The following is a 13,007-nucleotide window of genomic DNA, read 5'->3' as shown; positions in this document are numbered from 1 at the left end:
ATATGTCTCTCTCTATCCTGTGAGAACACTGAAGAACAATCAACTTCGATTGTCGAATGTCAATGTGAATCGTTTTAGAACTGTGGTGTAGTGCGTGAACTAGAGTATGAATTGAATGACATCTGGATTGTTTGAATTTTTTGATAGTATTGTATCATGGTGACATGGACTTCAGAAGTAAAGCATTTAGTAAATGATTTGTCATGATACCACACCGTGGTTTTCCACATTTGTACATACACTTAGATATCTTATTGAATCTTAGTTGAGTCGATATGCAAGAGCCTGTTCTACATATGATCAGTTTATAAATCGAGGCAGGCTACTAGTGAACAAATTGATGTTATGAGGGTTCAAAGTCAGCAGTTCACAACTTCCATGCTCCTTATAACGATGAGAGATAACGATAACGAACAGTGATCAATCTCATGACTCCAATAAGAAATACAAAACAATCTAGATTGCCAATACAACATATCATTGTATCAAATGCTGTCTGACATGATTCAAACCAAATGTTAGACCGTTCGTTACACGCTGATATTCACTGCAGATTTTTCCATTATATGTACATGTACATGATCAGAATTATCTGTTTCAAGTCAACAAAAAAGAGATATTCAAATTTCCTTATCATTCAAATGATGTAGTCCGATTCATTTACATGTAGAAATATGTCCAATGAAATTTCTTTTATCTTCAGAAGAATCTGTAAAAAGCGCACTTGAATGAACAGTGCCATCCAATTAAGATTACAATACAATCTGGAAGAAAGAGGAAATGTATTCCTGACCCTTTGTGGGGTTGAGATATATTTTTCTTGTTTCTTGTGAAATCAGGACAATTATCGAACTTATTTCAGATATATTGAATTTTTCCTAATACCATATTCGCTTAAAATTGATTTATGTGAGGCATTACTTGTATACGACATCATGGATTATGTACAATATCTGAGTAAATTTCAAACCGTGTAGATCCGGGTTAGAATAGGTCCTCAGTACCACTTGCTTGTCGTGGGAGGCGACTAAATGGGGGCTCCTTTGGACGAGACCACAAAAACGGAGTTCCCATTTTCACTCCCTGCTCAAAGACCGTATGCGCTGAGCATAGGCCCAAATTTTGAAGCCCTTCATCGGCAATGTTGACGTTTCCATATGAAGGAAAAGTTCTCGAATGGGATATTAAATGTTGATATACTATTAATCAATCAAACTTAGTAAATTTGAAATTACAAAACTGTCCTCAAATATAAACGTATGAGGTTTCAACACTACACAACCATTCCTCACTATCAATGAAAGACTATACATTATGACATCATACCATGTTGCTTCGGCAGAAAAAAATGGGAAAAGGAAACATTCATATCAAATAATCAGTCATCCAAAAATTACTTTGTTAAACATCAAACTGAATCCTCGCACAAGTACTCTGAAGTAGTAGTCAGAAATATGCTGGATTTCCTCATTGGCAATATCTTCGTAGTCTCTGGTGATAAAATCTTTCAAAAATATCTTAGCATTCCCATTGGCACGAATCGTCTTTCTGTTTGGCTTACCTGTTTTCATACTCTTATCAGGCAGAATATATTCAAAAGCCTCTACATGGTGAGCAAAATATGTATCTGTGGTTTTCAACTGAACATTTAGACACATTGACAGTGGTTTATTTATTTACAATGATCTTTTCCATTCATATGCTGATTCGTAAAACTCAAAAGGTTCATTCTAACTTTTAGGTCGGATCATCATCAGTGATCCTTTCAACGCAAAATGTGTTTTCCATGGATACCAGGTCATGTATTTAGGATCACTCACAGCAGAATCTGCGTAATCTGCGTTTAGATTGGCGTTAAAACAGCTATTGAACCACCAGCCTTCCCCCCATATTTTTGCGCAGTGACGACTGACATAATCATTATCTTGGTCGGGTGTAGAAAAATTCATTGCATTGTGGTAAATCAAAGCGTCCCCTACAAAACAAGAATGAATCAAATGTAATTTGGAAAATTGAATATAGCATATCATACTGCATTCACTTTGTCATCCTTGGTTTTTAATTCTAAAGGATTTATAGTATATATATATATATATATATATATATATATATATATATACACTTTTAGTTACATCATATATATATATATATATATATATATATATATATATATATAATCCAAATAGAAAGAGTTGATATCACACAGTCAAAATAATTCAATAAAAAAAGCAGGAAAATATACAGTTCCAAAATATATTTAAATCACTAGCGCTTTCTGGATTTTAACATCCATCCTCAGGTGAATACAAATTAATAATGAATACAAAGTTGTTTATCTTAGAGACGTCTATTGTGACGTCATGATAGTCTTTGCGAGGAGGGAATAGATACATGACGTCATAATACAAAAGTTCGGGAAAGGTGACTTGGACAAAATAAGCATGAACATTTACATGATAAAAGTTGATGAATTAAGAGGTTTAACAATCAGAATTTTTCATATATGCATTGATTAAAGTTTGTTTAGTTTAGGAGAAAACAGTTTAATGAAATAATTTTCTTTAGCAAGTCTCATGGACGTTGATTCTGTTTGAAGTTTATAAAATGGAAATACGCTGTAGTTGCCTCTAGCACAGGTGTCAAAGTGTTCGCTGCATGGGGGTATTTCTTATACTGGGATCGTTAATTTGTTGGCGATGGACACGCATCCTCGCTTTTAGTTGTGCTCCGGTTTGTCCAATATATTCCTCGCCACACCCGTTGCAAATAATGCAGTATAGTAAGTTTTTCGACTTGCATATCTATTCCCTCCTCGCAAAGACTATCATGACGTCATGACGTCACAATAGACGTCTCTAAGATAAACAACTTTGTATTCATTATTAATTTGTATTCACCTGAGGATGGATGTTAAAATCCAGAAAGTGCTAGTGATTTAAATATATTTTGGAACTGTATATTTTCCTGCTTTTTTTATTGAATTATACATATATATATATATATATATATATATATATATATATATATAAATATATATATATATATATATATACATATATCACCAATGTCAACATTCACATGCACTTAAAAATTCCAAGTAGAATTACTGACAACCACGAACATAATGGAAAATTCTTTCAATGTATATCAACTTTAGACAGGATCCGAAAACTCTTTCAATGTATTTAAACTATAATCAGACTTAAACGATTCTATCAATGTCTATAAACTTTAATCAGACTTTGACAATTCTATCAATTTATATCAGTTTAAGTCAGACTTAACACATTCTTTCAGCGCATTTAGTAAGACCGGGATGATTTTACGATGTCTCTAAGCTTTAGTTAGCCCTGTGGCGATGTCTATAAGCTTTATTTAGCCCTGTGCGATACACTCCATTTGATGTCTATAAGCTTTAGTTAGCCCTGTGCGATACACTCCATTTGATGTCTATAAGCTTTAGTTAGCCCTGTGCGATACACTCCATTTGATGTCTATAAGCTTTAATTAGCCCTGTGCGATACACTCCATTTGATGTCTATAAGCTTTAGTTAGCCCTGTACGATACACTCCATTTGATGTCTATAAGCTTTAATTAGCCCTGTGCGATACACTCCATTTGCGTGTTGTATTGTGTAATTATTAACATTTCGTTCAGACTCAATATTCGCCGATGTCGTTCGTACTCCCATCGTAATAAGACCTCAACATAGTAGAACATTTATGTACTTTTCCCAACGTAATGAAAAAACTGAGGACTTCGAAGAGTGATTGATTTTATGTATCTTTTAAAGACTAGAAAATTGAGAACGGGTCAAGAGGAAAGAAGGACCTCTAGGAACACCAAAAGTGTGATCATAAGAGTAATAAGCATCCTCTGTTGAACAAACCGTGGTGACCTAGATGTTAGAGCGTTCACCCCGCTATCGGAAGATCCGGGTCTGGAATCCCGGCCGCGACAGACCGAAGTCGTTAAAACACTGTAATGAAGTTGATTCAATTTTTCTGATTTAGCGTTTTGTATTTTTCATTTGTTTTGATTTTGATGCGAATGGGTTATCGTAAGAGTGAGTAGGGTGTGAGTTATTTTTAGTTGCTAGTATAAAGGAGACCGGTTTGGCTGGCTGTGAGTTAGATAGAACATGGAACGACATCAGCCGGGTGCCACGATGACATGTCCTAGAAGTTCAGGGGATAGTTATTTTCCTGTCAGATTCTATGTAGGACATTTGAAGAAATATAACTACTGCAATAGGAGATTGTTTGGAAGGCAAATCTTTTTCCTAGCCGGTAAGCGTGTTTTGTTTTTATTCTGATAGTTCGTGAGTATTATGATTAGTCTAGCATGGTCTTGTTATTTGTAGGTTCTCAGTTTCTTGTTTGGTTGCAAGTTGGTATTTTTTTTTTTATGAAATTACTTTCAGTGCGTACATGGGTGTTTAACAAAACCAGTTTCAACCCGAAGGCAGATTTACTCGTGCAAGTCTTGCATGGTGGTGGATTTTTTCCGTTCTGGGTGTGCTTATTGCAAGTTGGCGGGAAACCGGAACAGTGTCTTAAGAATGCAGATTAGTTACATTATATAGTTAAAGTGACTCGAAATTTATAAACAAAACTAAAGAATATTATATTACAGAAAAGGAGAATGGAATATTTGGAACTTTTTCTAAATTATACTACTTTTGAATATTATTTTAACCTGAAAAGTTGATACCTGTACATTTCCTCTACATCTGATACGTACTATCGAACTTTTCAAAAGAACTGTTTACAACGTATCAGATATCTATATTACCAATTGCTTATTCATGTAAATTTGTGTTGAGAGTGAAAGGAGTGAGTGTGCATATTTTTGTTATATTATTTATATTTTTAAACAATAAATTTGTTATTGTTTATTCTACAACTTATCGTTAGTCATTGTTCAATCTGACAAAATCCAAAATGAACTCACTACAAATAGGTAGTGACAGTTCCAAACGCTCGTCATCAGGTATAAATGTCACGGGTCTTCGGAAATTACCTTAAAATGGATATCCCGTGTCACAGTAGGTGTTGCACGTTAAAGAACCCTCACTGCTCAATGGCCATAAGCGCATAAGCATAGGCCTAAATTCGAAGCCCTTCACCAGTCTTGGTGACCTCTCCATGTGAGAAAAATTCTCTCGAGAGACGTTAAGCAAGATACAATCAATCAATTTATTGAACACATGCACGAAAGTAATATCACAAGAAAACCGTAAGACACGGATATCATCCGATACGATATTTGATTTTTTCTCCATATTCTGTAATTACTACATATTATGGGCGCGACGTGGTATACAGGCTTACCCGCTGTTCCCGAGTATCCCGACACAAGTAAGCGATATTTCTCTGCCTCATTCCCGACAAAGAATGATGAATAATCTGCATAAGCGCTTGTGCCATCGAATCCTTGAAGTTGGACATGAAGTGTCTGTTTCTCCTCTGCCAAGGCATGGATAGCATCATTCCCTGATTGATAAAAGGTAGTAAACATTTTAGGCTTTGAAATAGACTAAGAAATACTGATCATAAATTTTCTAAACTAAACCGTATGATTTGAGTTTCACCTTTCAGATGAAGTTATAAATTTCAAAATACCTTTTCAAAAAGAAGTTAACCAATCTTCTTAAAAACTGTTCTAATTTCGTAAATATAGGGTTTATCTAACTTGTATAAAGTGCAGTGTGAAAGCAAAGTTATTGAGGTTACATCATTTATTACACAGGATAATAATCCCAAGATCTCTAAAGTTCAGATTTGTGTACCCTCATAAAGGGGTGAAGATAATAGACAGTGATCAATCTCATAAATCCTATAAAGTATACAAAATTCAAAGTAGGGTAAACAGGGACCACTCAACAAACCAGATGTCCATATTTGTATTCCTTATAGCAGTTAGAAGATTGGCCATTGCTTGTTACCTTCACCTTTTCATTTAAAGCGTGTTTAGCAGTCAGTTTTTCTAGTTCAGTGTTATTTTAAACATTTTTTTTTGTTTTAATGTAAGAAAACAAACAAGCTTATGAATGCCATCGAATCTACCTACATTGTCGGAGACCATTATTCCTCCTTAAAAGCCTACCATACTTAATCATTCAAATAACAAAATGATAAAAGAAATAACAAAGTTTAAATGATTTCTATCATGTAACTCGTATGCTTTCAAAAGGAATAATGTAAAACTTATACGGTACCAATTTTGATGCACCAGATGCGCATTTCGACAAATAATGTCTCTTCAGTGATGCTCAACCGAAATGTTTGAAATCCGAAATAACTATGAAGTTTTAGATCTAAATATAGCCAAAAACAGCGTGCCAAACAAGTGGAGCCAAATTCGTCCAAGGATAAGAGCTATGCATGAGGGAGATAATCCTTAATCTTGAAATGAATTTCTAAATTTTATAACAGCAATTAAATATACATCCGTATTTTCAAGCTAGTAACGAAGTACTTAGCTACTGGGCTGTAGAGACACTCGGGTCTAACAGTCCACCAGCAGAGGCCTCGACCCAGGGGTCATAATGTAAAACTTATACGGTAACAATTTTGATGCACCAGATGCGCATTTCGACAAATAATGTCTCTTCAGTGATGCTCAACCGAAATATTTGAAATCCGAAATAACTATGAAGTTTTAGATCTAAATATAGCCAAAAACAGCGTGCCAAACAAGTGGAGGCAAATTCGTCCAAGGATAAGAGCTATGCATGAGGGAGATAATCCTTAATTTTGAAATGAATTTCTAAATTTTATAATAGTTTAGCTTAAGGCTACATTACAGTAAGCAATCTATTCAAAGAGAGGTGTGTTAAAATTATTCATCAAGATCATTGAGAAAGGATGCCTGCTTCATTAAATCAAGGAACTCGTGTTAAGATTGGCAGCATCGTCCAGACAAAACTCTACCTTAGCTGTTAGTAAAGGAAGAGGTGAGGTAGCGAACAGTGATCCTTCTCACGAATACTATAAAGAATACGCCATTAAGAATAGGACAAACACGGACCCAGGGACACACTAGAGATAGGAGCACGTGCTTAGAAGGCTGCTATCAAAGCCTCAGTCTTCGTAAACAACTACTGCGAATTATGGAAAGAAATATCTAGTCAAACGATATTTCACATGTATTTCTCTAATAGTGAATTGACATAAGTGGTTTTCTTTGGCATCTAAATCATTAAAATGTAATTCCTGAATTGGAGTCACACAGTTGTGAAAGAGAGAAAATGTTCTAGGATTTACCAGTGATTCAGCAGAGTAATATAACCTTACCAATCCAATAGTTAGTCGAAGGATTACCGAATCCCCGTTTGTATTCACTCCACGTCCGGTTGAAATCTGTAGATCCATCCTGTCTCCGCTGAATGACCTACAAGAAAACGACACTGAGTTTGCTTTGATATCATATTCAATGTTAGATTTCCCTTCTTACCACTTTAATTCTTTGGAGGCATACATACCACGGTTTTCAATGATGCTATAACCATTATTTTCTTACGAGTGTCATATTCTTTTAGGGGACAGATATATAATTTATAGTTTACAAACCTCTTTTTCATTCAGTTCTAATAGATTAAAAAATGGCATTTGGAACAGCCATACACAACTTCCTCCAGCACAATTACAAAATAGTGCTTGGAATCAACATATCAAAAGCTAGACATATCGCTTGTTATCCATAAATCCGAGTTATACTTTGGGAACATTTTTGTTGAATTCAGATATTCATGACAACTTTACATTAAAAAACAGCAGCTTTTTCTGTTTCCAAACCTGCTGTCAACAGCCACTGTTACATGTTTACATATACATTGCTTCTATATGCATTGAACTTTACAATCTAGAGATTATGTATTCTAGACAATGCATGCAATTTCTATTATTCCATTTCATGGTATTTTGAAGGGATGTGTATTGTTTCTTTTTTCTTTGTGAGATGTAATAATAATAATAATAATAATTGTTATTATTATTATTTATTTATATAGCGCATATATGATTATAAATAACCACTCCAAAGCGCTGCACACAATAAAAATGATACAGCATGTTATAAAAGTATCAAAAGGAAATTAGAATAGCATTAAGACAGATGATATCAAAACAATGCTAGAAAAAACATCAATAATGTGAAGTAAGATTATTAAAATATAAAACATGATATGTATGGGAAAAAAGTTCCACGCCGCGCATTCAAATGATATAAGATACAATAGTTTTATACATTCCGGTATATTTTAGGTCACACCTCTTTATTAGAATCAATTGCACGGCGTAGATAATGCACATATACTGAAAGGTGAAAACAACAGTGGTTGATACCACAACTCCTACAAGCGATACAAAATGGGACCCCCTGGATAAACCAGAGATGGGATTAGGTGCTTAAAGGAGTAAGCATCCCCTGTCGACCGGCCACACCCACCGTGAGCCATTTATATTGATTAAGTAAACAGAGTAATACGGAGGAAATTCCATGTGCTAAGAACAGCCTAACAATTGGTATGATACACGTCAAACAGCATTTGACCCAATGATAGGTTGTAACGGTAAACTGAATTGCTATAACAACACAGAATTTGCAAAATACTGACTTTTAATGAGAGTGTGGAAACCACTATATTTACAAATTTTTAGCCACATAGTTCCCAGCTGTTTCTTACCCTAAGGTCATATCTGCATCTATATATGATCGAATTAGAAGTATAAATTATCAAGCATCCATGTGATTGACCCGTCCTATCTATTTATTTCATACACATATTTATCAATTACTTCTAGTGTCAATAATGCTTGTGAAAAAGGGTTCCATAATGTCATAGAATATCTAAACTATTCTAGTAGTGATAAATGACACTCACCGTCCAACCACCTCCTTCTGTGCTCATGTCACAATACACAGAATTTACTTCGGAGTCTACACGGATTTGATACACACCATCTTTTCCCTGTGTTTGTGGTTCGACTTCTAAAATTTCCATGCAGCTTCCCTTGATACCTTTCAGATAATGTTCATTAATAATGAATATTTCAAGCAAATTCATCAGTAATATAGTCATCTGCGTGTCTTCTAACGTTTTGTTTTTGGAGAAATTATAATATGCAGCGAAAACTTGGCAATCAATGCGATAAAGGCATTTCTTGTCGAAAAACCTTTTCGTTCTTTTTCTGCCTCTTTAAGATTGAATGACTTCATGGAAATCTTTCGAAAAGGAATTGGATATGTTAAACGATACAGGAATCCTAAGATGTAATGTAATATTTATTCTTAGCTATATAATGATTTGCAGTTCTTCAATTTGGGCTTCGATTTCACATTCAAAAATAAGCAAAGCTGATTCAAGGCAATAATGATCTTGCATTTAACTGCAATGTTTGAACAAATTAAAACCTATCATTATTTGGCATAAGTCTAACAAATATCTCAACAGTTATCGGGCATTATGAAAAAAATAGCAACTGAAAAGTTCCGCCATTGGCAATACACTTCAATTCTCATAGAGGGTCTCTACAGCCCAGTAGCTAAGTACTTCGTTACTAGCTTGAAAATACGGATGTATATTTAATTGCTGTTATAAAATTTAGAAATTCATTTCAAAATTAAGGATTATCTCCCTCATGCATAGCTCTTATCCTTGGACGAATTTGGCTCCACTTTTTTGGCACGCTGTTTTTGGCTATATTTAGATCTAAAACTTCATAGTTATTTCGGATTTCAAACATTTCGGTTGAGCATCACTGAAGAGACATTATTTGTCGAAATGCGCATCTGGTGCATCAAAATTGGTACCGTATAAGTTTTACATGTGAAAAGATATATTTTTGACGAAGACTAGAAATGCATCTATGCCTCGCGACTCCGAACTGTTCAAATTAGTCAAATCAAAATGTATTATATATGAAACTGATATGCAGTGATTTGCAAAACATAAAACAGACAACATCGAGTTTCATTGCTTAGTAACAGATGTCGCTCTTTGTCGAGATCCATCGTTTAGCAACGGACATCCCACGTTGTCAAATTTCATTGCTAGTAACATATGTTTCACTGCGTCGATAAAATATGAAATGTTATAAATGGAGCACGGGAATATACATATATTTTGATCCGTCATTCCAAAAAAAATACTTTGTTAAACACCACTATGATTTTGAGCACAAATACCCTTTTACAGTTGATATAAAAATATGCTCGAGTTCCTCAGTGATAGTTTTTACAAAGTCTTTGGTGATCAGATCTTCAAACAGTCTGTTGGAATTCCCGTGGGTGCAAATTTTGTTCTATCAATATCTGTCCTGCTTATGTATTCTTATGAAATAGAATTCATTCAAAAACTTCGACACGAGAAGAATTTTTTTCTTGCTGTAGCCTCTGCATTAGGATGTATTGACGACTTTTCTATGTTAACAATGATTGGTTTCATTCATATAACGACACAATATATGCCAGTGACCATAGGAGCCTGGGTCAAGGATATTGCACTATAACCTATATGTAAACAATGGAGGAAATTCGAACCATGAAAAATATTTCTCTCTGATCTATGTTGTCTCTCTATACATTTTTTTCATGTTCCAGGAAGCCTAAATACACGTGTCATTATCACAGAACACTGATTTATCCACGTTTTAAAAAAATCTTATCCCACTGATTCATAATATATAACAAGGCTTTCAACTCAATCGACCCCTTTCCGTACTCCATGAGAGATATGTGTCGATTAAAAGTTATTTACACTGCTTACCAGCTAGTTTCAGGACCCCATTCACTCACGGTAATTCTTCTTTAATAATTAAATTCCTCTAATAACAGCTGTCTATCCGTTGTATATTTTTGATCAATTTTTTTCTGTCCAGAGTCATCTCATTCATCAATCTAATTAAAATCAGATGTTGGATCTCCTCGCATACTCGCTACACAAACATCTAACACCATCCCGTAGAGGGTCACGTCAGAGGTCAAATTCGATTGACCAATGAAATCACCGCTGGCAAAATCATTGAATGTTTGTTGAAGCCGATAAGTCTAGAGTGATACCGAATTTGACCTCTGACGTGACCCTCTATGGGATGTTGTTAGATGTTTGTGTAGCGAGTATGCGAGCGGATCCTACATCTGATTTTAATTAGATTGTCTAATTCATATCTCTAATCACGGAAGTGCGTAAACAATTCAAAACTCGAAACAGAATAAGGGATATCCGAATTATTCTCAAGTAAACATCCCCTGTCGACCGGTCGCATCTGCCGTGATCCCTATATATTGATCAGGTAGCGGTAAACGGAGTTATCTGTAGTTCTAATCAGTGTGCCAAGAACTGTCTAACAATGAATATGAAATGTGTCAGACAGCATTAGACCCAATGACAGGTTGTAATGACACACCAGATCGTTACAATTGTTTTGGTGTAATACTTTGATATGTCAACTGATAACAATCCATGATCAAAAGATGAAAAGAGTGAGGATAACGAAGTTCTAATATCATAAATACCATCAAGAAAACAAAATTTGGAGGGGGAAACACAGACCTTCCAAGCAGAACGCCTTTTGAATCAATTCTGTTTCAACAGAAAACAACCAACAGATCAGCTAATAAAGGAACACTATTCGTATTCATGGAAATCTCAACAGACCAACACCAAAGATCGTTCCTTATATTAATATGCAATTCAATATAAAAGTATGACATAAAAATATTGTAATTACAAAGTCTTCTTTCAGGAAACGACCAACTAATCTTGAAAATGAGCTTTGTATTGATATCAACGGGATTTTATATTTACCTGATGTTTGTTCATCGCATTCATTTCTTTTTTCTGCAAGAACACTTTCCAAAGTTTCATTAATTGATAGCGAATAGTTATTCAACGTTTGATTAAACATTTGAAAACGCTGGTTGTAATCAAACCTAAAGACAGCTATTTGTTCTTTATTCACAGTATTTCGCAGACTGCCATTTAATATCGCCAACTGTTTTTCCATTTCGGTATTATCAGATGATAATTCCTCATTTGCTTCTTGGAGAGTCGAGAGCTGTTTTCTAGCCAGAGACAACCCCGTCTCTGTTAGTCGTTCTAGCGCTTCCACCGTGAAATTCCTATTCAATCTTAGCTTCATTATTTCATCATCAAGCCTATTTCTCGCTTCCTCCATGTTACGATCTGTCTCAATCATAGTCTTTAATTGGTGCTTGAATTCCGAATAATCTCTTTCCCATTTTGCTACAAGAAGAGGTATCGTAGTCATATCAAAGTTGTGGATGTTTTTCCGTGGAAGTTTTTCGTTGTTATTAATTGCATCTTTAAGGATGTCTAATTCAAGTTTTAATTGAACGTTTTCCTCCTCTATTAAGCGGTCTTTTTCGGTGATAGCCTGTAACATTGTAGTTATATCACTAAGATTTCTCATTAGTGCTTGATTGGTCTTTTTGTTATCTGCTGTAACCATTACTAAATCTTGGATGTGTTTTACCATAGTTAATCTGACCTGACTCTCGCGTTTTAGCATGTCATGAAGAACGCTTGGTTGGATTAAAGAAGATGAATTTTCTCTGTCTTTGGGATTGGTTTCCAAGAGCAACTGGGCACCAAGTATCCCTTGTAGATAAAGAAAACAGCCCACCATGACACACTTCATCATTGCACCTTCAAATTTCATTTCAAAACACTATGAACAAATGGTTGCCGAACTGAAACAAACACCTTGTCTGCAATGAAGAATTAGAGTACTGTGTATTCAACAAATAAATCAAACAAAAACAGCCTGCATTAACATATTCATGAAATGCAGTCAAACTTATGAGCTAAACGGGAGCCGTATGATTGAGTAACAACACATTGTACATCCAATATAATCATCTGTAATCATGGGGGAAATCTTATGTATATACGCTATATATAAAAACAATAATTTAAATCCAGTAATTGAAACACTTATGTTTTATATCTGTATGAAGATAGCGTAAGTTGATGTGAAAT

The 13,007-nt window shown here is 34.8% G+C and overlaps 1 protein-coding gene across 1 annotated transcript; it reads right to left on the bottom strand.

Moving 5' to 3' along the window:
* Window positions 1–1,655: 1,655 nt before the first annotated feature.
* LOC130053284 (fibrinogen-like protein 1) lies at window positions 1,656–12,740 on the bottom strand. The gene is made up of 5 exons (XM_056160227.1): window positions 11,814–12,740; window positions 8,889–9,025; window positions 7,300–7,396; window positions 5,335–5,496; window positions 1,656–1,975 (listed from the first exon to the last, which is right to left on the bottom strand). The coding sequence occupies exons 1-5, from the start codon at window positions 12,685–12,687 to the stop codon at window positions 1,731–1,733; spliced, it is 1,515 nt and encodes a 504-aa protein (XP_056016202.1). The 5' UTR covers window positions 12,688–12,740; the 3' UTR covers window positions 1,656–1,730.
* Window positions 12,741–13,007: the final 267 nt, after the last annotated feature.

The sequence above is a fragment of the Ostrea edulis genome, chromosome 3 (assembly GCF_947568905.1).
Source record: "Ostrea edulis chromosome 3, xbOstEdul1.1, whole genome shotgun sequence".
NCBI lineage: Eukaryota > Metazoa > Mollusca > Bivalvia > Ostreida > Ostreidae > Ostrea > Ostrea edulis.
Note: the sequence above shows the minus strand (reverse complement) of the source record. Positions and strands in the feature narration are given on the sequence as shown.